The sequence below is a fragment of the Octodon degus genome, unplaced genomic scaffold, assembly GCF_000260255.1.
Source record: "Octodon degus isolate 3935 unplaced genomic scaffold, OctDeg1.0 scaffold00001, whole genome shotgun sequence".
NCBI classification, from domain to species: Eukaryota; Metazoa; Chordata; class Mammalia; order Rodentia; family Octodontidae; genus Octodon; species Octodon degus.
The window spans coordinates 2,336,321-2,363,475 of NW_004524577.1; the positions used below are offsets into that span (position 1 = coordinate 2,336,321).

General features: G+C 48.3%; 1 protein-coding gene across 2 annotated transcripts in view; it reads right to left on the bottom strand.

Annotated features, from left to right (window-relative positions):
- Positions 1–2,993: 2,993 nt before the first annotated feature.
- Palb2 (partner and localizer of BRCA2) overlaps positions 2,994–27,155 on the bottom strand; it is a 24,985-nt gene continuing 823 nt past the window's right edge. The window contains exons 2-13 of one of the 2 annotated variants that reach the window (XM_023714827.1): positions 25,323–25,382; positions 24,731–24,830; positions 21,294–22,766; positions 18,047–18,843; positions 17,364–17,435; positions 14,882–15,043; positions 12,833–12,918; positions 12,435–12,605; positions 11,206–11,322; positions 9,426–9,513; positions 5,947–6,095; positions 2,994–3,544 (exon numbers count right to left, since the gene is read on the bottom strand). In XM_023714827.1, coding sequence (XP_023570595.1) covers positions 3,334–3,544; positions 5,947–6,095; positions 9,426–9,513; positions 11,206–11,322; positions 12,435–12,605; positions 12,833–12,918; positions 14,882–15,043; positions 17,364–17,435; positions 18,047–18,843; positions 21,294–22,766; positions 24,731–24,830; positions 25,323–25,382 — 3,486 coding nt within the window. In that variant the 3' untranslated portion in view covers positions 2,994–3,333. The remainder of the gene's footprint in view (positions 3,545–5,946; positions 6,096–9,425; positions 9,514–11,205; positions 11,323–12,434; positions 12,606–12,832; positions 12,919–14,881; positions 15,044–17,363; positions 17,436–18,046; positions 18,844–21,293; positions 22,767–24,730; positions 24,831–25,322; positions 25,383–27,155) is intronic. The other variant, XM_023714866.1, reaches the window with a different exon arrangement.

Genomic DNA, 27,155 nt, shown 5'->3' on the forward strand with positions numbered 1-27,155 from the left:
TGGGCAAAGAGATGAAGAGAGTATATGTTATGACTTGTGTCTAGAAGTTCCTCCAAAGTTCATGCAGTTATATAGGTGGGACCTTTTCAGAGGCAGCTGGATCTAGAGTGTGTGGAATATCCTTTACTAGGTGAATATTTAACTGAATTATAGAGTATTCTCTTTTTTTTTTTTTTTTTGCGGAACCGATTGAACTCAGGCCCTTGCGCTTGCCAGGGAAGCACTTATTCCACTGAGCCATCTCCCTGGCCCCAACGAATTTTAAAAGATTATAAAAATAAATCAGTAGATGTATCAGTAAGCCCAATAGCTGGGCACGGTGGTGCGTGCCCGTCATGCCACCCAGGTTGAGGCAGGAGGCTGACTTGAGCCCAGGAATTCTAGGCAGCGTGGACAACACAGTAAGACCCCATCTCAAAACAAAACTCACATATATTTTACGTTTATATACAAACATATATAAACGCATAAACATATATATGTATATGTGACATATATTTATAAACTCTGACTAAGTAAGGTATAGTGGCGCACGCCAGTGTTCCTAGCACTCAGGAAACTGAGGCAGAAGGATCACTGCGAGTTCAAGACCAGTTTGGGCTACAAAGTGAGCTCAATGCAGCCGGAGCTGCACAGTGAGACCCTGTAGAAATACAGAGACAAAAGCCTGATGTCCCAAGAGAACAAAAAACAATAGACAAAATCTGAGGAGAGTTGCCATCTGTTTGCAAATTCCGGCAAGCTGGGACCCAAGGCTGCAGGTAACAGCTTCTCCGGCAGGCGCCCTGTCCTTTGATCCCTCGCTTGGGATGTCATCCGCTAGCATTTGGGTGAGCCTAGTGTTAGGCAAATGGTGGAAGTTAACAGAGATAGTAGCTGTATTCACTTAGGTAATTACGCACATTCCTTAGCCTCCCTTCACCCCTCAATAAATGTGAGATGCTTCGAGGCTCTGGGCTCACTCGGGGAGAGACTCATCTCCCGGTGAGACCTCCGAAGCTACTTTCATCAGGTCTTCTTGTTGTTTCTTTTGGCACCGACCCGTAACATACAACAGACCCTGTCTCAAAAAAAGCCCAAAAAAGAAAATTTAGGTTTTGAGGCAGGCCTTGAGCCTTCTCACCTCACCTGTTGGGAAAGCTGAAGTAGAAGAATTATGGTTTTTTGGTGTTTTAAATTTTTTTATTAGTGCACATTTGCAGTACCTAAGGATTCCATTATTGGAGGGAACTGGCACTTGTACATAACCCATCTCAAGAACTGTGGAATGACAGAGATAGTGCATCCGACTGTGCACCTGCTTTAGGCAAGCACAGGGACCGCAGTTCAGTCGCCAGCGTAGGGATCCACTGCTCTTACTGCTAACAAGAGGACAAAAGCTGGGCTAGGCGGTTGCCAGTCCCTTGTAACATAAGACACAAGGTTGCCTAGCGACTAATAGCTGACCTTAAGGAAACAGGATGTTTTCTCAGGACGGAGGTGCTTGTTTGCTTTAGGCCCTGAGGCCCAGTCCCGCCTACACACATCTGATCCATTTCCTAGCTTGGGAGTGGGGCACAAGCCTGTACTCCCACCCTGGGGAGGCTGAAAACAGAAGGATCACTGTGAGCCCAAACTGCCTCGTGAGACCCTGTAACAAGCACACAAATTAAAGAACTGTGGGGCTTTTCTCAGTAAGTGCTTGTCATGCAGGGTGCCTGCACTCCCTCTGGGAGGCGGCTCTCCAACAGAATGAAGTTTAGCTTTCTAGTGCCCTCCCCCTCCCTTCCCTTGTCCCCCTCCATATCCCTGTCCCTGTCCTATGAGTCAGGGTTTTGCTATGCAGTTCAGGCTAGCCTTGAACTCACTTTCTAGCCCGGGCTGACCTGGAACTTTATGGGATCCTCCTGACTCTGCCTTCAGAATGTTGGGATTACAGGTATGCACTACCATGCCTGGCTTTGTTTTGTTTTTGACAGGGTCTCACTGTGTAGTGCAGGCTGGCCTCAAACTTGCGGTAATCCTCCTGTCTCAGCCTTTGAGTGCTGGATCACAGGTTGAATATAACATACTACTTTAACTTTTGAGGCGGGGGTCTTGCTATGCAGCTCAGGCTGGCCTTCAAGGCTGGTCTCGAACTTGCAACAAATCTCCTGCCTTAGCCTCCCCAGTGCTGGGATTAGAGGCTTGTGCCTCCACGCCCGGCACTGCTAGTTACAACAGGTAACAACATGGTGATCTCAAGGCCAACTTCAAGTACAGTGACATCAGTCTCAAAAAACAAACACACGGAGATATTGCTCAGAGGCAGAAGCACCTGCCCAGTAAGTGCAAGTTCCTGAGTTGGATCCCAGTACTGCAATAAATAAATAAATAAATAAATAGGGGGCCAGGGAGATGGTTCAGTAGAGTAAGTGCTTCCCTGACAAGCTCAAGGGCCTCAGTTCAATCCCTGGTTCTGCCAAAAAAAAAAAAAAAAAAAAAGAGTCAATTTAAGCAAAGGGGAAGATGATGATCTTGGTAAAACCGTCACTTGCGGGCCTTCTGACTAAGATCAGGAGGAGCACAACTGTGCCAGTGAGTCCACAGTGGCTCCAGTGCTAACGCCTGCACTGGTCACGAGATGCGTGTGGAGACGAACAGAGTAACGTAGTTCTGAATTAGGATATTTTAGTAGGTTTCTGTATCACTTTCAGTATAGAAGTCAAAGTGAAGTAACACAAACAGCATTTAGAATGGATTGTGTGTTAGTGTGCAAAGTCAACTGACATGTCCTCTTACCGTGCAAACATCATTGAGGAACCTTTTTTTTTTTGTATTTTAGGGAAGGGTCTACAGGGTGTTCAGGGTCTCACCACTAGATCAGACTCAGAGTGATCCGCCTGTTTACAGCCTCCCAAGAGCTGGGATTCCAGGCGCGCGCCACCACGCCCAGTCTCAACTGCCGACTCAGCGCGCTCCGGCGGCAGGGCTGGCATAGCAGGCCCAGGGATCGAACCCTGACCCTTCGCCTGCACCTTAACACACTGAGCTATTTGGCTGGCCCTAAGGAAACATTCTAGTTGTGCAGGAATCAACTCTTGGTTTTGAGAATGATCTGCATAGAACGGGAAAAAAGGACACACCACGCAGAACGCACAGTAAGTACTTACGGGCATCCAAACCTTTATGTGCATCTTCGAAAGCAAACATGCAGACATGGGGATTACAAGTGGCCCCGAGGCCTCCCTTCGGTGAGCGTGAACAAGCACCCTGGATCAGCAGCTGCACCACTGCCAGGAAACACTCTCCTTTACAGCTAACTCCCGAAAGACCAAGCGGCAGCTGAATTCAGACGGCTGTTTTCCTCTTAACTTAGGAGTAGCGGTATATAAATATATTTCCATCCTTTTGTCCGGCCAGCAAATGCGAGTCTGTCCCTGACCATTTTACAAAAGACCAGCTCTGGTTGGAGCTGGGAGGAGCGAGCACAGTGCAGTGGCCGAGAAGCAGGTCCCAGATGGCAACTGTTCCAGAAGTCAACACAGCGGCCGCAAAGTGGTCCTTCACGTCCCCTTCTAGGAACCTGACGCCAAGCAGAGAAAGGTAACTCAGATTTGCACAACAAGACCACAACAAGCAAAGGCAAGGCCGCCCAAGCACTGCCGAGGACAGAATCCCCACTGCGAGGGCCGCACTTCCCACCCTGCAGAGCCACTGGGGGGCTGCAGCTTGGGGCACGACTGCACACCTGGTCCCCACTCGCACGCACGACTTCCTGTCTCTCTCACAGGAGCACCCATCAGCGCCCGAGGCTCTGCTTTTGCTGTTCTCTCCCTGTGTGGGTTTTGTCCTCAGGGCAGAACAGGGCTGGGCTCCGGCCATCATTCAGGCTGTCACTGCCACCACTAGGCCACGTCAGCCACATGAAGCTCACACACACGTACACTGTGTCCCTTTATACTACCTGGTCTTCTCTTCAGCCATTTCCACAGTAAGATTATCTGGTTTTTGTGTTTAGTGGGCACCCCCCCCCCATGAAAACGTAAATAGCATGAAGCAGGAATGTGTCTTCTAAAGACAACAGCACGGCAGCTGACTGCATGGGCTTGAATTCTGAGTGTACAGCGAGAGCTGTGTGACACGGACAAGCTCATCTCCGCAGCAAGAGAGGGCCCTGATAAGAGTGCTTCGGGGGGCTGCTGTGCTGCTGAATGAGACGGCCCACGTGAACACAGCCCTGCGCAGCTCGCGGAGAGCGCTCCAAGCATGAGCTGTGCTCTGGCTCGCTGCTGAGGACGCAGCGAGAAGTGCCACCTAGGAGCAGGAAGCGCACTTGCCGGCCTGCCTTGGTCCTGAACTGCCTAGCTTCCAGAACTGTAAGAAATGTACAACTATCTTAAATTATTTTTGTTTTGTTGGCACAGGGTCTCACTACGCAGTCGGGCCCCCAGTGATCCTTCTGTCTCAGCCTGCCCAGCGCTGGGGCTGCAGGTGTGCCCCACCACGCCGGTTCAGGCCAGCGCAGCATGCACTACTGGGAACGGAACCCATCCCGCACGTGCTCGGACGGCCCAGCTCAGCCATGTCTAGCTTTTGTACGCTGCCTACTATCTGGGTTGTTTTTTTTTTTTTTTTTTTTGCGGAACCGGGGATTGAACTCAGGCCCTTGCGCTTGCCAGGGAACCACTTATTCCACTGAGCCATCTCCCCGACCCCCTATCTGGGGTTTTGTTATGGTATCCCAGATGGACTAAGAGATGTTTCATACAGTTTTGACACAAAAAATGACACAATAAAGTGAAAAATGACAAAATAAATATTTGATCAAGTAGCTACCTTACCCCCATTCTAAGACAATGAGTATGTTTCTCTCTTTATATTCAGCCAGGTGTGGTAGCGCATGCCTGTAATCCTAGCACTCAAGAGGCTGAGGCAGGAGGATCATCAGGAGCTTGGGGCCAGCCTCAACTACAGTGAGACCCTGTCTCAAAAAACAAAAACGAACATCAACAAACATATAGACCCTGTCTAAGCAAATGAAAGGTTTTTTTCTGTGTTTTAGGGAAGGGTCTACAGGGTGTTCAGGGTCTCACTACTAGATCGGACTCAGAGTGATTCTCCTGTTTACAGTCCCCCAAGTGCTTGGATGACGGGCACACACCACCACGCCCAGTCTCCATTGCTGTCTCAGCGCACCCCGGGGGTGGGGCTGGCACAACAGGCCTGGGGATCGAACCTCAGCCCCTGCGGCTGCTTGCAGGCGCTTTAATCCGCTGAGGTAGTTGGCCGGCCCTAAAATTCTGACATTCTTGATAAGCATATTTACAGAAGTGCCACATCTGGCTGAGAAAACAAGCACGTATTGCACAAGGCCCGAAGAGACATGCACTGTAACTGGGACGTTTATCTTTTGAGTTATTAAAGCTGGACTTGATCTTGATTATTTTGTCTATTTTTCATCCTTGCTGTTGAATTTCAAACATTAATACAAGGAGCCTCTAGGACTTACACGTTCAGATGTTTCTTTCTGATAATTCCAGCACTTCTTCCAAATTCTGTACGGCTCAGAAAGCTCTCGGTATGCTAACAGTTGTGTCACTAGACTTGGCCAAGGACTAAGCGACGACTGCCTGCCTGCGCCCTGGAGGCCCCATCAGATTTCAAGGCAAAGGTGTTCCGCTAGGGACCTTTACAAGCTCCTCACGCTATGGATGAGAAGAGCACATACTGGACACTACTGCAGAAAACATTCCTTGCTCTTGTGCCTTTAGAGCATCTTCCCCGGGGAAGACACCTAACCGCCCACTGCTGGGGGTCAGGACACAGGGAATCGGGGTCTGACTCAAACCAGTGAGTCTTCATCCTGCTTCGGGACATTCTTACTTGGGTCTGTGTTGGTTCATGCACTCCATTTATCAGAATGACACAAAAATACCTCGTGCACGCGTCTCAAGTGACACCCCCGGGAGGCGGCTGCACACTTGCCTTCCAGCCTGCCCCGGGGGCAGGCAGTACCGCATCATGCCCGCGCTCAGGGTTGTCTTAGGGTTGATCACGACCAGCTCAAATGCAGGGCTGCCCCAGGACTCAGTCTGTTTGGCACAGGGATGACTCAGGACAACAAACAGGAGCCCCTGATTGAGGAGAAAAATAACCAAATAACCACTGAAAGAAGGCTGGCAGCGAGAAAGCCAAGTTCCCAGGACCAGCCGCTGGTTCAGACAGGTGCTAGCGGGAGTCACCGGGAGTCACCAGGCCACACCTCCAGGTCTCCTGGCCCGGTCAGGCAGCAGGGCCTGGCCACGCATCAGAGGGCCCTGCACACACCAGCGCTCCGCATCACGGAGACATCGGCGTAGGCAGAGGACGCGTAAGCAGCAGGGCCCTGCACACACACCTAGCACCCCCAGCCAATTTTAGACAGTCTCATTACGTAACACCCATGAGGCTCAAATGTATGATCCTGCTGCCTCATCCTTCAGAGTAGCTGGGACTGTGAGTGTGTGCCACTGCACTTGGCCAGAAGGAATTTTTAAAATTTTTTAATCTTTCATTTATTTATTTGATAGAGGGTCTCACTACGCAGCTTGGACTCGTAATGATCCTCCTGTCAGCCTCCCTAGTGGTGGGATTACAGGCTTGCGTCACCACACCCGGTTTCAGTGGCCAGCACAGTATGCAGGACCAGTACCAGTACCAGTACCAGGGAACAAACGCTGGTACCTGTGCTTGTCAGGCAGGCACTTAGACTGCAGAGCTATCACCCAGGCCTTCAATGGTTTTTGAGACAGGGTCTCACTGTAGTCACGCTGGCCTCAAGCTCCCTTTGTGGCACAAGCTGGCCTCAAATTCGTGTGATCCTGTCTCAGCCTCCCAAGTGCACCCCTATGCCTAGCCGAATTAATTTGCTATATAGAAAACCACTGAGAATTTTAAAATGTTAAACACCATACATTTAATAAAGGTTTAAAAACTACAATCCAAAGGCCAACTCTGGCCTAACATTCATTTTTGTGTGACCCATGAGCTAAGAATGTTTTTGATATTTTGAAACAGTTGAAAAAATAAATCAGAAAATGAATAGTACTCTGTTCATCCCCAGAAATACTGGTGTTTTTTGGGGGGTTTTGTTTTGGTCTTTTTTTTTTTTTCTCTCTGTATTTTAGGGAAGGGTCTACGGGGTGTTCAGGGTTTCACTACTAGATTGGACTCATAGCGATCCGCCTGTGTAGAGCCTCCCAAGAACTGGGATTACAGGCTCATGTCACCATGTCCAGTCTCAATTGCTGTCTCAGTGCACCCTGGGGGCGGGGCTGGCAGGGCAGGCCCAGGATTCAAAACCCCAGTCCCTGTGCCTGCTTGCAGGCATTTTACTCTGCTGAGCTATTTGCTGGCCCTGTTTTTGTCTTTTTGAAATATGGTCTCACTATGCACTTCAGGCTGGTCTTGAATTCACAATGAACTTCAAATTTTACTTTCTATAAACTGAATTGAATGCAGCCAAAACTATTGTATTATCTGAGGCTGATTTTGTTCCGTGATGGAGAAGTACAGTATTTACAACAGAGAATGTATTTCTAGTGGACCTGAAAATATTTCTTTTCTGGTCCTTTAGGGAAAAAGCATGCGAATCCCTGTAGCAAACAACAGTGTAATAAGTAATAAACCACTGTTTGGGTGTGCAGCTCAGTGGAAGAACCCTTGCTTTTCTCAGCAAATGCAAGCCCAGGGCTTAATCCCTAGTATTGCAAAGTAAATGAAGAACAAAAAACTATTTGTGAAGGTTAAGTGGGGGGCTGTTACTATCTAAATAGTTGTGTTAGCGGCTGGCCTGAGAGCTCAGTGGACTAAAGCGCCTGCTTAGGCAGAGCGCAGTGTCAGGTTCAATCCCCGGAGTGCCATGCCAGCCCTACTCCCAAGGCACACTGAGATGGCGATTGAGACTAGGCACAGTGGTGTGCACCTGTAATCCCAGTGCTTTGGGAGGCTAAAAACAGGAGAATCAGTATGAGTCCAACCTACATAGTGAGACGCTGTAGACCCTAAATACCGGAAAAACAAACAAACCCTAAATACCGGAAAAACAAACAAACAAATAAATATTTGTGTTAAATTATTCTTTTTAAATATAGTCCAGTGATCCTCCTGCCTAGCCTTCCAAATGCTGGGATTATAGGCATACACCACCATGCCTGCCCTTATGTGAAATATTTCAATATCAAGTAAATATTAATGTTGTAATACAAAAGATAAAATTAAATTCACATTAACTGAATTCTAAGGAGAAATTTAATTCCCTTTTATTTAAAGGATGAGAGGAATTAGGCTCAGCATTATGTGATGGCCAGGCATGGTGGCCTAGAATGCTAGCCCTTCAGGAGGCTGAGGCAGAAAGGGCGAAAGCTGGAGCTCAGCACGGGCAACGTAGCAACTTGGTAGGGCTGTGCTCAAAATGGAATGGGTGGGACAAGACGGAACAGGACGTGGGAGGGGATGCAGACTGGGCTATAGCTCAGTCCAAATCCCAAGTTCAAGCACCGGATTAAAAACACGGGGTTTTTGTACTGGGAATTGAATCAGGCCCTTGCCCTCGCCAGGCAGGCGCTCATGCTGCTGAGCTATTTCTCCAACCCCTAACAGTCTGTGTTTCTTGGGATTATGGCGCAGACTTTTCTCTGCTCACATAACTTCTCTGTTTAGGTCAGTCCACAGTTCCTGAGGCTAGGAGAGCTGCTTTCTGAGTGCTGAGTCTGGGTGCAGGCGTCCTCCCAGAACCACCGGTCTCTGCTCAGCACCAGCCTGTCACCAGTGTCTCCACCTGGGACTTCAGGTGTGGCCTCGCAGGTAGTCGTCTTCATTCTTGGACAACGCCTCCAACCAGCTCGGATGTCAACGCTGGGAAGCAGGCGAAGTCTGCTGGCTTCGCTGAGAGCAGTAAGTCCCAAGAGAGAAGCATGTGCCGGACCCTCACCCGGGCAGCAGCCTCCTCCGTAGCGTAGGCCCTTTATAGCAATGTGGCTGGAGTCAACACACATTTCCCTGGATAGAAATATGCCTCTCATACAAGGCACACTTCTTAGGGCAGAGTCTCAGCTGTGGACAAGTGTTTGTTTTTAAGCCATACAGCCCCAAATTTGGTAAGCCATAACATTTTTTTTTAAATTTTTATTTATTTGTGTGTGTGTGTGTGTGTGTGTGTGTGGCCAGCTCAGCCCACCGGGGGCGGGGCTGGCTGGCATGTGGTGCTGGGGGATTGAACCGCAGTCCCTGTGCTTTGCTAAGCTTGTTCTAAGTAGGTGCTTTAGACCACTGAGCCATCTCACCAGCCCTAAGCCATAACATTTTAATTAACTTCAAAACGTAAGCAACAAGGAAGGTTTGTTAATTACTATGGATACTGTCCCCACTGGTGAGACCAATAATCACACGAAGTAGACATGCAGTGGTCCCACAGGGTTACTTACCATTTCAGAGTAGGCTTTGTGGCAGACTGTGGCCTGGTAAGAATTATCAATGGACATCTTTTTCAGGAGTTGACCAGTTTTTAAATTCCTTAGACATCAAAAAAAAAAGAAAGAAAGAAAAGAAAAAGAACAGTTGATGGCATTCTCCCAGCAAAAATGGCTTTCACAAAAGCAGTTCGCTTATCACAGCCCCTCTTGGGGGTAACCAGGGGAAGGAGGAAGGGAAAGGTACTTCTGTTTGTTTCCTCACAGATTAGCGATCCGCAGAACTCCAGGCGAACAGTGTGATTTAATAGCTTAGACTGAATCTATTGATCTCCCAGGGATAAATGTCCCCAAATTCCTTGACAGGCAGGGCAAGGGGTGCATGCCTGGAATCCCAGCAAAGGCTGCGGCAAGAGCCTGTACTACAAAGCGGGTTCAAGGCCAGCCTAACCTGCATAATGAGGCCTTGTGTCAGAAACAAAGCAAAACCACAGTGCTTGAGAACAGATTTCCATCACCTCTTGTTTGCCTTCGGTACGCAGGATTGAGCCCAGGCCTTCACGCTGACCCACATCCAGGGTCCTCTCTTGTGGAGACAGGTTCTTGCTGTGTTGCTAACTTCCCCAGACTGACTCAAATTTGAGATCCCCCTGCCTCAGCCTTCCAGAGGGTTAGGGTTACAGGTATGCATCCTCAGGCCTGGGCTGTTTTTTATTTTCAGACAGAAATAGAGTTCTACCCTGCAGTCAGCAAAGCGGCGGCAACCGTGGTTACCTTATCACGAAGTTGTTAACTAATTTGGTTCCTATAACTGTGTGTGTATATTAAATTGCATCTTAGGCACAATACATTACAAAAGCTAGGTTCCCCTGAAGAACACTGGTTTTTGTTTGTTCAAGTAAACAGTTAACCTGAACCGAAACTTCAAACGCTGCGGCTCCAGTTCAGCCCTCCCGCGCTGCACCAAGTCTGCCCGGCACGCCGTGCTGGGCCCAGCTGGGTAAGCTGGGTGGTTATACTCAGCACACAGCTCCCTTCCTTTTGGCTTTCTCCTTTCGGGCCTTTAATCTCTTCCTTCCCAGCTGCCGGGGCTGCTCTGAACACTGTACTTGCAGCCGGTAGGACGGGGTCCTCCACTTAGCGGGCCCGTAGCCACCCAGTGGTCAGACTGGGACCCTTCTCCTGGCTTAAAGCCATAGGATCAAGAAATTTGCTCAGTTCCATTTTGTCCCCTTCCTCTTTTGTGGGGGGTTCGTGGGGGCTGGAGACTGAACCCAGAGCTTTGTGTATGGTGAGCACGCTAACGAGTTACACCCTCAGCTGTTCCTTTTTGCGACAGGGTCTCACTCAATTGCCCAGGAAGGCCCTGAATTCACAATCCTCCTGCCTCAGCTTCCCGGGGAGGAGCTGGGCAGGGCCACCACCACTGGCCCCACCTCTGCTAGGTGTGGAAAGCCCCGCCACGGTCTTCCTTCTTTTCCTGCTCTGGTGCCTTTGGAGAGTCACTTTTTATATTCTGTCTACAGCTTGCGGTTATTAGAAATGGGAGGCTCATCTGCCAGATGCTACTGTCATTAAGCAGAAATGACTGCAACTTGGACAATAAAATTCCATTTTTATGAAAACAGCCTACGCAGATTAATCTTTTTCAAAAGTATATAGCATCTGACAGTAAAACACAAAATAACCACCATCACATTTATGGGCAGTCTCTTCCCTGATCTCCACAGCCCTGTGCAGTTGAAGGCCCGTCCTCCTGGACAGCCGAGGGGCCTGAGGGCGGAGGACAGCTTACCAGATGACAAAGCTGTTCCCGGCAGTGGAACCGAGCAAAGCTTCCTGCATCCCTTGGAGCTCAGCAAAAGTCAGAATAGTTTCTTCGGGGGACATCAAAAATTGTTTTTCCTTGCCTCTGCATTTTAAAAAAGTATTAAAAGTAAGTACTTTGTACCAAAGCAGTTTCTAAATAGCTATTCAACACACAGCAACACTATGCATAACAAAACTACACACAACAAAGATTAGCACCAAAATACATGTGTGTATATACATATATATATTTCCAAAACAGAAAATATGTATCCCAATCTTTCTACAAATGAACATATAATTCTTTCACATTATATCTACTTGGACACATTGCAAGTACCTCAGATTTATCTCATCCAATATTAACCTCTAAACTTCTCTTTAAATCTCATTTTCAGACTGCAGATAAAGTTCAGTGGTGCAGTGCCTGCCCAGCAAGCACAAGACTCGAAGTTTCATCCTTGGTACCAACCCCCCCCACCAAAAAAAAAAAACAAAGCCTCCTTTCTCAGCTGGGTGTGGTGGTACATGCCTGTAATCCCAGCACTCTGGGAGGTTGAGGCAGGAGAATCACAAGTTTGTGGCTAGCCTAGGCAACTCAGGAACATTCTCAAAATGAAAAATAAACAAGGGCTGGGGATGTGTTCAGTGCAAAGGCCTAGTCCCACCAAAAACCAAAACAAGACCCAAAGTCTGTTGCTAGGAAACACGGATGAGCAATAATAAAGGTGGCCTGGAGGTGTAGCTCAGGGGGACAGCACACACTTAGCAGCCCGAGGCTCAGGGCTCAAACACACACACTCTCTCTCTCTCTCTCTCTCTCTCTCTCTCTCTCATGATGTGGCAGCTAGAGGAGATGCTCTGAGCTCAGCTGTCTATACGGTGAACTGGAGTCATCCACAGGTGCCTAACCAATAGTATGCGGGCCTAGGGTTCAAGGAAGAGCCAGAGCAGCCACCACACGTGGAACGAGGAAAGGTGCTTCTACTGCTGAAGGAAGAGACACAGAGCCGGCAAAGGGGGCCAAAACAGGACACGCAGCAGCCTCCTTACTCTGCGGATCCCTTCCCTGCCACGACGAGCTCCCACCTCTAACCTGCTTCTGGAGTGTCACCCAGAGTTGAGGCACACTATGCGACTCTCATGGCAGAAAAACAAGAGCCGAGAAGTCCGCTCTCCCCGCAGATCGTGCTACTGCGCCCCGAGTTTTCTTACCCTGCTCCTTCTGCAAGGGTCACGACCTCTACTTGCTGATCACAGCCTGCCCCGCCGCCGCCGCCGCTGCTGACGAGCCTCCTCCTCGGCAGGCCGAGCACAGCTCTCACAGTTCCAGATCTCAGCAGTTGCTGCTTCTCACCGCCATCATCTGAGGAGCAAGACAGTGCCCTGAAGCAATCACAGAACACGGCAGCAGTGAGGAGTGAGCCTGCTAGTCCGCACGCACGTGTTAAAACTTCGATCAGGGATGTCATTTTATTTATTTTTGTTATAAAAACAAAAACCTCTTTGAAATCTAAATTCAGATTCATCAAGACTGGCTCTCACTTGAAGATTTATTTTGAATATGAATTCAAAACAAGCCAACAAAGATAAAGGCAAGTAAGTTTACGTACCTGATTTCTCTGATTTCCAAATTTCCCAAGGCTACAAACACAAGGTTATAAACATCAGGCACTGGGACTATCTGTAACACCGGAACCTGTGTGAACAAAGCAGACAATTTAAGCAGCTGGAACATCCGCGCACAGCACAGCACCTGCACCTTAGCCCTCCCCTCAAAGGCAATCTCTGCTTCTAACAACAGGGCAAACTTAGGTGAATTCTAGCAAGCAAATGAAGAGAACATCACACAGCCATTAAAAATTATAAACGGGGCAAGGTGCACTGGCACAGGCCTGTGATCCTAGTGACCTGGAGGCTGACACAGGCGGACCACAACTGAAGAGGCCGGCCCAGGCAACTCAGCAAGACCTTGCCTAAAAACAAAGAACAGAGGATGTAGCTGTATGGGAGAGCACCCTTGAGTTTGCTCCTCTGTACCACTAAATTAGTAATTAATCAAAACCAAAATGTGTATACAAAAATTACACATTGAAGGGGCCGGGAAGATGGCTCAGTGGAATAAGCGCTTCCCTGGCAAGCGCAAGGGCCTGAGTTCAACCCCCGGTTCCGCCAAAAAAAAAAAAAAAAATTACACATTGAGCTGGAAGCACTTGCCTAGCATGTGTGAGGCCCTAAGTTCAGTTCTCGGCATGGCAAAAATACCTAAGTACAAAGTGTACTTCCTGGGTGGTGAGACCCTATACCACCACACAAATAAAAAGTTAGAAAATAAAGAAGTCTCTGCATCCTGCAACCCCCCAAAAGTGGCTGACTACTTTTATCGACCTTCAATACATTCCTGCATGAAAGAGGCAGAATAGTTTTGACACTAATGACTGAAAGCAGAGATAAAAATGAAACCTTGGTTAGAGATCTCCAGTTTAGTTAAAAATTTTTATAGTGCATATTAATGGTACATGATTATATCCATTGGAGGGAGTGTGTACATGTTGTTGGTTCTTTTACACCCAACAACCCTCTTCCGTCTCTCCATCTCTTGTTCCCTTCTGTGTGTCGGGGGAGGGGCAGAGGGTACTGAACCCAGGGGCTACATCACTATCCTTTAATTTTTCCTTTTTATATTTTGAAACAGCGTCTCACTGAGCTGCTAAATTGTTTAGGTTGGGCCAGAGCTTGCAACCCTCCCTCAGCCTCCCAGAGTGCTGGATCACAGGTGTGCACCATGCCTTGTGAGATGCCCATCTCTTAAAAAAAGAAAGAGCAGAGCAAAACCCGATCAAGTTTTGGGGCTAGGAGTGCGGCTCAGTGGTAAGCGAGCGTGATTAGTACACACAAGGCCTAGGTTCAACCCGCAGCACCTAGATTAACGCACAAGACCACAGTCACTTCCTAAAGAAGTATTTATCGAGCTCCTCTGGGAAAGCACAGCCCCGGAGGCTGTTAGCACAGCGGAGCAGGGCTGAAGCATCAGCAGGTGTGAAGAACACATAGACGCACATATAGGGAAAGCCAGAGAGAAAAATCCTAAGCACACCATGACTGCTACCATGAAAAATACGGATGAAGGTAGACAGAGGCTACAAGGAGGGCTGGGAGGCAGTTGGCAGTCCATGCACCTGCCTGGCAAGCACAAGGACCTGAGTTCAATGCCCTGCTGGCCCCAAACTGGCAGTGGTGGCACACGCTTGTAATCCCAGCGCTGGGGGGCCGAGAAGAAGGATCGCTACCCACCCAGGCTGCACAGTGAAACCCTCTACCAAATAAATAAATAAATAAATAAATAGGGAGGACTAGCAAGAAGCACTTGGAGAAAAGAAACAGAAATAATGCTCCGGTGCACGGCCAGCCTAAACACCAGAACACCACACCTCCTTGCTCCCCCATAGGTCTGCTGTCCAGCCCGCCTCTGGATACACACGTGGCAATGCTCCAGAAGCGCAAGTCTACGGTGGACCAGGCGGGGGCAGAGGAGCGCTCGCCATGCCTCTTCGCTTTAAGACGCAGGAAGCCGGGCCAGACGGCAATCCTGCTGTGCTGTCCACTCTCTCGTCACTCAAGTGACCACAGAGATGTCCTTCTGCTCCAAGATTCTGACTTACCTCCGCGAAGGTCCACGTCTGAGTTTTTTCCCACTGACAAGGGTCCACATGTTTCCAAAGAGAAACGACATATTCACAAGCAGTCACGACACACGGCTCTCTCAATCCAGCTTCCTCCCACCACATGACACTCACATCCACGGAGCAGGAACCTGAAGGATTCTGACACAGGGTGGCAACACAGGTTATGTTAAGCAGATACCCGAGGTGTGTGTTTTAAATTTCTTCTTCTTTTGTCTCCTTTTTTGAAGTACAGGGGATTGAACTTGGAACCTTGAGCTTGCCAGGCAGGTACTTAGGCCACTGAGCTATCTCCCTGGCCCGTTTTGAAGAGTAAGTATGAAAAGCAAAGAATTGCAAGGCTTATATAAAATACTAAGTAATTAAGATCAAAGTTTCACAGAGGTCAAAGGAAAAAGCTTTGTGGGCCTTACACACTATCAAAAATCGCCTGTGCACACTCATATAATGATGGACTTAAAATGTCCAGAATGGGACAGATCAGTCTCACCACACAAAAAAATCCCATACAAACTTAGCCATCTGGAAAGTACACACCCCGATGAACCACTCAGGGAGTAACTGAAACCACACGCAACAACCGGTGCCGGCGAACCTTCTAGAGATGAGGGCCCAGCGGCAACCCAAGCCCACCCACTCGCGGCACAGACAGTGCTGTGGCTAAACCCGAATACTGAGGTTTTAGTTTAGGAGAAACAACCCATGCCTTAATATCTTTGTCTTTTTTTGTATTAGTAAGGGTGTACAGGGTCTTACTACGCAGATCAGACTTGTAGTGATCTGCCTGTGTTCAGCTTCCCAAGCGCTGGGATTACAGGAACGTGCCACCACGTCCAGTCTCATCGGCCTCAGGGTGCCCCAGGGGCAGGGCCAGCACAGCAGCCCTGGGGATTGAACCCTGGCCACTGCGTCTGCCTAAGCAGGCCCTTCAATCGGCTGAGCTATTTGGCAACATCTTTGTTTTATTCTTGTTGGTGGAACTGGGGACTGAACTCAGTCCCTTGCACTTGCCCGGTAAGCACTTACCCTACTAAGCCATCTCCCCAACCCCAAACATGTTTGTCTTAAAAGGAGAACAGCACAAGAGCTGTTGTCCACCACAACAGACTCGGATGCAGTCTGGGAGGGAACTGTGTAGCGAATCCTGCAGAGCGCCACACTTAACCATTTATGAACATTAATCTAAAGTATTTAAAATTGACTAAAGAGTAAACAGGTGAATCACTGTGAGTGTACTCTAGTAGTGAGACCCTGAACACCCTGTAGACCCTTCCCGAAAGTACAAAAAAAAAAAAAAAAAATTGACTCAAGAATAGCGTGGAAAAGCATCAGCGCTTAGGTATTACTATGAATCTTTTGGTTTTTTTGCAGTACTGGGGATTGAACTTGGACTTTGAGCTTGCTAGCAGGTGCTTATTCTACTGAGCTATCTCCCTGGCCCACTATGTATCTTTTATTTGAATTAAATTTTTTTTTTTTTTTTTTTTTTTGGTGGCACTGGGAAAAGAACCCAGGGGTGCTGAATCAGTGAGCTACATTCCCAGCCCTTTCTCATTTGAGGCAGGGTCTTGTGAAGTTTGCAGGCCGGCCTGCACCCACCTTGGCAGGCTTGGAGCACTGCCTCGGCACTATGTGCCTTCTCTAGAAAAGGACTCCAGAGCTCGGAGGCGGCCAATTTCCCAGCTGGTCTCTGGCGGAAGCACGTCACATGGACTTGAAGTTCTTCCCTCTGGGCCACTGGCTCTCAGCTGGAGAGGCGTCACGCCCCACCCCCATCCCAAGGCCACTCAGTAAGGTCTGGAGACATTTCTGGCTTACCACACTGCGAGGAGGGACCATCCACAACACCAAAATGGAGCACTGCTACCCACCTGAAGTTGCCATAAGTGCTTCTCTTAGAAACACTAGATCATCTGGAGAGCAGAGGCATGGGTGACTCCCAGCTCACTCTGTTAAAGGCCTGACTTGAATTGAGATGCTAACTGAGTTCTTTAGCTCAAAGGGTCCTTTGCAATAGCTTGACACGAAAGGTTCAGCAGGAGAGCTCGGAACCTCAGCACAGGCAACGTTATGAAAGGTTTCAAATCTACTTTTCTGACTCTGCTTACTCTTTCATAGTACTAAAAAGCAGGACACTCCAGGCCTGCCTGGTAGCGCAAACCTGAAATCCTACCACTCCGGGAGGCTGAGGCAGGAGAGCTACAAGTTTGAGCCCATGCTGGGCCACTCAGTGACACAGTAAGACCCTGAGGCAAAAAGAAAAGAGAGGAGAGAAATGAATGGCTGGGGATGCAGCTCAGTGTGAAGGCCCTGGATTCAAACTCAGAAACAACACACACACACGCGCGCACACACACAGAGGACAGGAAGCTACAGGACCCAATTCTTCTCAAACTGCTTACTAATGAAGTATGTTACACGTAAGATACAAGACACATGATTAACAAAATATTCTTCTGACCTTTAACTGTGAAACCAACTGCAGGCTGCCCGCGTCGAGGCTGTTGCCTACAGGAAGATCCGCCGTTTCGGTCTGTGGAAACAAGGTCACACCCTAAGCTACACTTACCTGTCGCGTCGGCCCACCTTCCTTACACACCAAGAACTCCACCACGCTGGTCATTTCGATCATCGCACCAAAGTTCCACATGCAACAGTTTCACTGATGAAAAATTAGGACCCCTTCACATTTAAAACTACATACTTTATTTCATTTTTTAATTTTTAGGTACCAGGGTTTGAACTCAAGACCTTTTGCTTGCCAGGCAGGCGCTTATGCTGCTGAGCTATCTCCCCAGCCCAAAAATATATATTTTAATTAACTTCAATTTCTTCAGCAGAAGCTAAATGTTTACAACAAAGGCATGTCAAAGAAACATGTTAAAGTATTCCCAGTACCACAGGCCAACTTGAGGCTGTCACACTTTCCATATTCTTTATGGTAATTCATTCTTTCAGAAAAGATGTCATAGAAGAAGCCACTGCTGGGTGCGGTGACTCACACCTGTAATCCCAGCACACGGGAGACTGAGGCAGGAGAAGTTTGAAGCCAGCCTAGGAACTACAGCAAATTCTGGGCCAGTGTGAGCTACTTAGCAAGGTTCTGCCTCGAAACCAAAAACAAACAAAAAGCTGCCACTGTACCTGTTGAGGGGAACACTCACGCAACGCCAGGCATGAACTTCCACAGGGCTCATTTTCTCTGGCATTAAACAGCTCAGGGGGTGGTGCTGCTGGGAGGCCAGAGTCACTGTCACAGGCCTGCTGCCCTTGCCTGTCTGCCATCTGCCAGGTGGCATCCAGCAGCGATGGGCCCGCTAAATGGCCACACAGTTCACCATCTCTGGCAACGGCGGCTGTGCACTGCATCTGAGAAGGCTGCGGACCAGCGCACGTCTGTCCCCCTTCAGCAGACAGCTTTCCTGAGTCTGCCTGGGAGCCCCAGGCGGGAGTAGGGCCTACGATGGGGAAAGCGGGCGAACACAGGCCTGCAGCAGGCGGGTCACTACTGTCAGGCACTGAGGTATTTAAAGAAGTGAAAAGCAGTATGGAGGAGGAAAGGCTCTTGTCTGTGGACTGGCACTGCTGGTCTGGCATTTGAGGATGCGCTTCTTCTGGGACACCCAGGTCCTCTTCCAAGTCCTGTACCACTGCACCTATCCGCTTAGGCATCAGGCCCTGCGGAGCACTGTTTCTCTCTTTCAGATGTCTCTCTCTGCGCATTTTTGAGCCAAGAGGCTTGCTGGGTTTTTCAGAGCAGGACTTCAGCTTTTCAAGCTTAAGAGACCCAAAATCTGCATCAGGTAACTCAAAGTCTGTTGTGCTGAGGAAGGACAGCGGCAGCCTTTGACTCAGCACTTCCGGCTTAGGAAGAGGAGAGGCGAAGGAAGCACCATGAGCCGCAGGAGGACGCGCTTCCTTCTGACAGCGACCTTCCTTCCCTAAAACAGAAAAGCAAGCAGTGATAATGGTAACAACGCCCAGCGAGAGGCACTAATGTCCAACATGGTAGGATTCTACGCTCCAATAGGACACAAACTGCTCAGCGCTTCTACCCATGACTTTCATTTTTTCTTGGCTGGAGCTGAACCCAGGGCCTTCACACTGAATTACTTCCCCAGCCCTTTTTTTATTTTGAAATGGGATCTCGTTAAGTCACTCAATTGCCTAGGCTGGGCTCAGACTTGCAGCTTTCCTGTTTCAGCCTCCATGGGAGTACAGACATGGGCCACCTCATCTGGCCCCATCTGACTTTGGACTCCGGATAAAGGATTTAGATGATCGCTGAGTGGGGGGAAAGCCGGCAGGTATTCTTGCTTGCATAGGATGCAAAATAACGTGGTGCTGGCAGTGTCAACTGGTGGAAGACTGGGGATGAGGCTAGGCTTAACCTGGCCTGCTGTGCAGCCTGAGGGGGGCTGCCTCTCCCTGCTCCTTCCCCTGAGAACGACCTGGACTGAACACCTCGAGCCTCCTTCCCACCCCCAAAGACAATTCCAGCCAGGCGTGGCAGTGCGTGCACGCAGGGGGCTGAGGCAGGAGGACCGCCAGGCTTCCAGGCCAGCCCAGGCTACCCAGAGAGATGGTCTCCAAGAAAAAGACTCCAGCAGGCTACTGGAGGATAATCCACAAAACGCTAGCTCTTCTCACACAAGAACTTGGTTCTCTTTCCAAGAAGTGCTTTGTTGCTGTGCCTGCAATCCTATCATATTTAAGATGTAACTGCATCAAACGATGAATGGCTAGACACGTGGGCCACACAAGGAGCAGTGTTACTCTGCCACAAAAGGAAAGAAGTGCTGTTACAGGCAAGCTCCTTCTGGACACAACTTTCTTACAATGAAAGAAATTCATAAAAAAAAGAAAGAAAGAAATTCATTATTAAATTAATTGGGCTGGCCAGATAGCTCAGCAGATTAAAGAGCCTGCTTAGGCAGACACAGGGATTAGGGTTCAACCCCCAGAAGGCCGTGCTGGCTGCACCCCTGGGTGCACTGAGATGAGACTGAGACTGAGACTGAGACTGGGTGTGGTGCGCACCTGTAATTCCAGAGCTTAGGAGGCTGTAAATAGGCGGATCACTAGGAGTCCGATCTAGCAGTGAGACCCTGAACACCCTGTAGACCCTTCCCTAAAGTACAAAAAAAGATGAAAAAAGTTAATTCTATCTTTACTTGCTATCTTCCAAAACTGTGTGCTCCACAGACTGCAAAGGTTGCATTATGTATTAGATCTAGGGCTGGGGAGATAGCTTGGTGGTCTAAGCACCTGCCTGGCGAGTGCGAAGACCCTGATTTAATTCCTAGTACCACATGCTATGCTGGCCGCAGAATCTAGGCATGCTGTGCTGCCCACTGAAGCTGGGCATGGTGGCACACGCCTGTAATCCTAGTGCTGGGGAAGCTGAGACAGGAGGATCACTACAAGTCGGAGTATTACATATAATATATACTGGTATATAAGATACACACTAGCATATTTAGTACATATTATATATGGATTATATATTATACACTAGTATACACAATATAGCGTACAATATTATATATGATCTAAAAGGTTGTTCAGGCCTTTGCATTACATGATCTTTTTTTCTTTTCTGAGACAGGGTCTGGCTGGCCTTGAGTTCACTTTGTAGCCCAGGCTGGTCTCAAACTTGCAACATTAATCACTTCTAAGAGCTTTTCAGTGGACTCTCAGTGTAGACAAGTTTCCCACCACTGAGCCACACCCACAGGCCTGGATTCTCTAAGATACGTAAAAATTCTACCCGCAAAGAATTATATACTGTAGCTGAACAGACACTGATTTTAGTGAGCACCCAGCATATTTTTCTTTGTAGTGTTAACTTTTTCAATCTCATTAGTAAAGGAAAAATAAATTTTAAAAATCACATTAGTGATATCTGGTATCATTCTAATTAATTAAAAGTCAATTCCCTGGGCCAGGGAGATAGCTCAGTGGCTCAGTGCCTGCCTTGCAAGCACAAGGTCCGGAGTTCAATTCTTCCTGGTACCAAAAAAGAAAAAAGTCAATTCCCCATGCCTTCCTGTCATCTGGATGTGAAGATAAAAACAAGGCCATCTTGGGTGGGGCTGCTGGGGTGAGTCAGCGAGTTATTATCTGTGTAGCACTGTGGGCTGTGAGTGGTGTGTGTGGTGGTACCGGCCTCCGAACCACTGAAGCCAGGGCCTTCCCACTAGTAAAGCCCCAGCCCACCTTTTACTTTGAGTTGGGGTCTTACTAAGTCACTCAGTTGCGCCCGCCAGGCTTGCACGATCGTGTTCCCGCATCACCCTCCCACAGCAACGGGATTTCAGGCCTGCGCCAGGGAGCCTGGCTGCGCACCGGCAGCATCAGCACTGTTACACACAACCTTCCTTGCCCTTACCTCTCCTCCTACCACGCGTATCTGCCTTTCCATCCTGATGCTTGTGCAATGTGACTTCTTCCTCGGACGCACTAGCAGAGAAAGTGCCGGAAGCTGGCAGAAGCAGCTTATGGTGGTCGAGAGCTGAGGGACTGGCTGATTTTCTTTTTTTTCTATTGCAGGGCTGCGAAACAGCTTTCCTAGAATAGTCCTCACCGCCAGCGGGTCCAGGAGCAGAGCTGACTTCAGGTAATGAGATAAACTCCAGAGGGCTTTCTGAAGTTGGGAGAGCTGGGCTTGAGGCTGACATCCTAACTTCACTCTCACCAGTTTCTTCGTTGGAAAGCTTTATACCTTTAGTTGCTTCCTTAACTTTATTTTTAAACCCTTTCCTCTTGATGCCCAAATGATTCTGAATCACAGCTTGCAGGGCCGCGTTCCTCTGCTCACGGGACATGCGGCGCGTTGTTCTCACGTAGTACTCCGCAGGAAAGACGAGGCCTTCAAGCACCGTGCAGGAGTGCACTGGATTTTCCGCACACACGGTAGCGACTGCCTGCAGGCTACGATTTTTAGGTCGGCTTGGAAGTTCATCTGCCTCAAGATTGACACTTCTACTACTGAGACTATCTCCGGGCGATGTGAGAGACTTCTCCGTGTGACTGTCTTCATTTACAGCGCGGATTTCACCTGCTGCTGAGCTGCTCTGGGCAAGTTCATTTACAGAGCCTGCACAACTGCTCTCTAAATTAGGACCTGCGGGCTGCTGGCTCCTTGTACTCCCAGCTTCATCTAATACCGAACTGTCTGTGCAGACAGTCATTTTCGTGCCTTGTGTTTCCAGGCTTATGGGTGAAATAGGCTTAATATTTTTCACCCCCTGAGAAGTAAGTCCATAGTGACCTTCCGGAGGCATGCGTTCAAGACGCTGCCTCTTGCTGCTGTCTGATAAAGCATGCAAAGGAACTGCAGGCTCCTTGAAAGCACTGTTCCCTCCTGAGGACACATCAACACCTCTTTCCGACTTGGCAGTTGGTGGAATTGATTCACACTCCCCGTCAGCTTCTGAAACTGGTGCCGAAAAATCTGGAATTTCAGATTCAGGACTTGAAAGGTGAGTTTCTGCAGCTGCTGATAGCCTAGGACTTTTGTTACTGACTGCTTCCTGTCTCCTTGATCTCTCGTGAGACAGCATGAGCGAGCTGGCTTCATGGCAGCCTTCTCTTCCCTGGGAAGTCAGTGTCCTCCTTGGCTGCAGATGTCTCCCGGGCGGCTCAGGGGGTCTTTCTTCACCGACAGGATCAGGGACCTTGCGGGGTGAACGTTCTCGGGTGCCACCTGGCCTGTGTAAACATAACCCTTCTCCCAGGCCATCTTCATAGCTAAAAGCCCCAGGTTCACGGTCAAGTGTCACTGATGTCTTTTCTCCAGTTTCCTTGTCCAGATGGGTACTGATCTGTACTTTTCCACAAGGAGATCCTTCCTTTTTAGGTTCTGAAGAGAAAAAAATGTGACTAAGTTTCTTTTTAACATCAAACAAAAACTCCACATATTTCAAAATATTTAAGGCAGTCATGCATGGTGGCACATGCTTGTAATCTTAGCATTCGGGAGGCTGAAGCAGGAGGATTGCCACAGAGTTTGAGGCCAGCCTCAGCTACACAGCAAGTTCAAAACCAGCCTGAGCTGCACAGCAAGACCCTGTCTCAAGAAGAAACACACACACACATACACAATAGGGCCGAAGATGTACTTCACTGGTGTAATACTTGCCTCGTATGTTTGAGGCCCTGGATTCAATTCTCGACATTGTAAAAATATATAAAATAAAAGCTTTATATATACACACATATCTATCTATATTTCTAAACATTTGTTTTAAAAAGACTCAGAAACATTTCATTCAAGTAGACCAAGGTTCGAGTCTCAAACATTCTCACAACTGTGCCAACGATACAGCTCAGTGGTGCAGTGTCTGCCTGGCAAGGGTGAGGTCCTGCCTGGCAGCCGCACGGCCCTCAGTTCAATTCCTGATACAAAAAACAAAAAACCACCTAAGAATTTTAAGTAAAAATAAACAAATAATGCTGTGCTAAAGAGGTCTTCAAATTTTTTTTTAAATCTCAATCATCTTTAAAAACTTTTCTTAATCTCACCTAACTTCTGCTGCTGCCAGGACCGAACCGAGCGCCCCGTGGCTGCCAAGCACAGGCGCGGCCACTGAAGTCCACAGCCCCCCGCGCCCACTTAGTATTTCCTCAGCTTTCTTTCTTTTTTGTTTTGTCCTTCCCTTTTCACTTTTGCTTAAGTAACTCCAGAACTACTTTCTTACTTCAGTAGCTGCTGATTTGCAGGGCACGATGACCACACCTGCTGCGTGGGTTCTTTGCACAGATACCAGACATCTCCATTCTTTGTCCTCTGCCCTCCCTCTTCTTCTTCCAGCTTTGCATTACTATTGCTTTTTAGGTTATTTATTCTTTTTTTTTTTTCCTTTCCTTTTTTTTTTTTTTTTGGTGGAACCGGGGATTGAACTCAGGCCCTTGCTTGCCAGGCGAGCACTTATTGTACTGAACCATCTCCCCGGCCCCGTTTTTGTTTTTTGAGACAGGGTCTCGCTACACAGTTGAGATTGGTGTTAAGCTCACTTTGTAGCCCAGACTGTATTGTATCTTTACTGTACTGTCTGTACAATACCTTTTTAAAATTTTATTTATTTTTTAATTTATTTTTTGGTACCAAGGATCAAACTCAGGACCTTATACTTGTTAGGCAGGCACTTATGTCACTGAGCTATCTCTTCAGCCCTCTTTTTAAAAAAAATTTATCTTAAAAATTTTGAACCCCCAGTGATCCTCCTGTCTCAGCCTCCTAAATAGTAGGATTATAGGTGTGCGCCACCACGCCCAGTTTACCATGGCTTTTTTTTTTTTAACCATGGCTTTTTAAAGAATATGTTTCTTTTCTTTTCTTTTTTTTTTTTTTGCGGCACTGGGGATTGAACTCAGGCCCTAGCACTTGCCAGGGAAGCACTTTTTCTACTGTGCCATCTCCCCGGCCCCCAAGAATATGTTTCTCAGTGCGTATGTGGATACTTTTTTTAAAAAGTTATCCTAATATTTAAACCTGAAACATAGTTTTTAAGAGTCAAAGAAAAATATGCAACTACATGAACAACCCAAATGGAAGTATAGTTCATTGCTCTAATTTATGACATAGGAATTTTATGTAAAGCTAGAAATCCATTGTTTCTGGCTTTTTTTTTTTTTTTTTTTTTTAGAACCGGGGATTGAACTCAGGCCCTTGGGCTTGCCAGGCAAGCACTTATTCTACTGAGCCATCTCCCAAGCCCATTCCATTGCTTCTGATCCACTGGCTGTGGGGAAAGAACGACAGACAAATAAATGCACTTAAAACACGAGTAACGAAGCGAGCATAAGCGACTACACCAGATTTACCCGCACTGTCTAGCTGGGGTGAGATTTTACGCTGCAGCGAGCAATCTGGTTCAACCGTTTTCTTACTGGAACTCTTCACCTTCTCAGCTCTTTGGGCACGCTGCAGAAAACAAAAGAAGCGCAAGACAGAAGCGTCTTTTAGCGTTTTGCTATTGTCAGAAACTTTTAAAAACTGTGCGATACCTTTTTTCAAAATTTATTTTATTTTTTAAAATTTACGTACTGGACACAGGGTCTCACTATATAGCTCGGACTCATAGTGATCCTCCTGTCTCAGCCTCCCAGCACTGGGATTACGGCATGTGCTACCATGCCTGGTTCTGGTGGCCGGCATGGCATGCAGTACCAGGGAGCGCACTCTGGTCCTTGCACTTGCCAGGCAACGCTTAGACTGCTATCTCCCCAGCCCTTTTTGTCTTCTTGAGACAGGTCTCACTGTGCAGTTCAGGCTGGCCTTGAGCTCACTCTGTAGCCCAGGCTGGTCTCGAACTTTCAATTATTCTCCGGCCTCAGCTCCTGAGTGCTGGAATTACAGGTGTGCACCACCATGCCCAGCCCAATATCTTAATCTGAGAGCGTACAATTCACTTACCTGAAGACGGGCCAGAGTCTTGGTGTATTCCCTTTTCAAAAATGCTAATTTTTCCTTCAACTGGAAGAAGAAAAACAGCCATGTTGAGTAGTGGAAAGGTGGAGTAAGCGAGAAGCAACACCGCGTCTGTCGGATAGGAGCAGCAGTCAGTGCTCACAGGGCTTCTCAGCCTCCAGGACAAGGGCTGGGCCACACAGACCTCTTTTTCTTTGGATCCTCGCACACACCATTTCTGTCACCTGGCACACTGCTTCCTTTGTCAAGGCCTATGGAGTCCTCAATGGTCAATGTAAGAGTTTTCTTTCCCTGGGGCAGAACTGCGGGCTGTTCTGCAAATGCAGGTTGGACTCCCCTGCTCTCCTCTGGGCTTCCCTTATCACAACTCTTCACTGTATCAAGAATGTGGTCTGTTACTCCCTCCTCCTTCCCCATCCCTGAGCCATGAAGATAACAGGAGTCATCATCCTCATTCCACAAACGCCGGCTAGCACAGCTACGTCCAGTGCCTAGAGCCACAACTGACACCTGCCTTCAGATGCTACAGATACAGGCCGATGAGTGAAGGCTACTGACGGTATATAAGAAAACTAGCTGGTTTTACATGATAACAAATACCTGCACAGGGCGGTAGGAGCGAGTAGGCTCCAAAGGCCTGGTCAGGTAGGGTGGTCAGGAAGGGATTTCTCAGGACTGTCATGGAAGCCTAGACCTGAAAAAGGAGGGCACTCACTTCAGGGAGCAGGGGGACGCGAGCCCCAAGTGTGAAAACTCCACCGCAGATGGGCTCAGTGTAACAGGCGTTTTCATTGCCAAATCACCAGCTAGGCACACAGAAGGCATCCAACAAACTTCCTGGAACTACTCAAATCAAGTTACAGATCGCTGCAAGTTTAGATTTCCTTAGTCTCTCCAGCTTCTGTGACTCAAAGGATAACCCCAGCAGCAAAGCCATCCATTTCCGTTTTTCTCTGACTTTCTAGGAACCTGTGGTAAAAACTCATCCTTTCCAAGACCATGCAGGTTACAAAGGCACAATTCAAACTCTAGCTGCTGGTGAGCAATCACAGTCTGTGTTCTATATCTCTAGGCTAGTCTGCCGCTCCCCAGCCTCATCAATATTTAGGTGTTCTCTGTAAATGATCTTTTCACCCTAAAAGCCTACAAGCTAGAAAAAGTTAATTTGAACATGAATTCAGTTCGGTTTAGCTCACAAAGCACAATAAAAAATCCCACTTAACAGCACAGGAGTCTGGCGACAAAAACCCTATCAGTAGATTCTTATCTGAATAAACAGGGACTCTTCCAAACCCCATAATACGATGTAGAGCTTTTTTTTTTTTTTTTTTAAAGTGGCTAACTATGTCCTAATGTTGTGAAATAGAAAAAGACTAAATGTGCAAAACCACTCGGGCCATACTATTTATGAACATTGCCCTCTTCAATGACTACATCCTATTTTTAGGTGGTCAGGGATACTCAGCTGCCGCCGCAACACACAGCCCCCCAAAGATCTGAAAGTGCCATACTGAGAAGGTCTGAGCCGGAGAAGTCAAGCCTCAGCCGTGCCAGGGAGGAGAAAGGAGAGGGAGAAGCCGGGCACCGTCCTGCCAGCTTCGCCTGGAAAGGTCTGCATTTTGCCTCGCGCACACCTTCTGCAAGGAAACTTTGTTTCCCAAGCGTCACCGCGCGCGGGCCCCGCTCCCGTCCACACCTTCCCTTCAGGCGCCCAGTCGGACCGAGGACGCAGGTCTGAGGGGTCGCCGCCCGCGCTGCCCCAGCGGGGTCGCAATATCCAGGCGGGTCCCGCTGCCCAGACGGGGTCGTAATACCCAG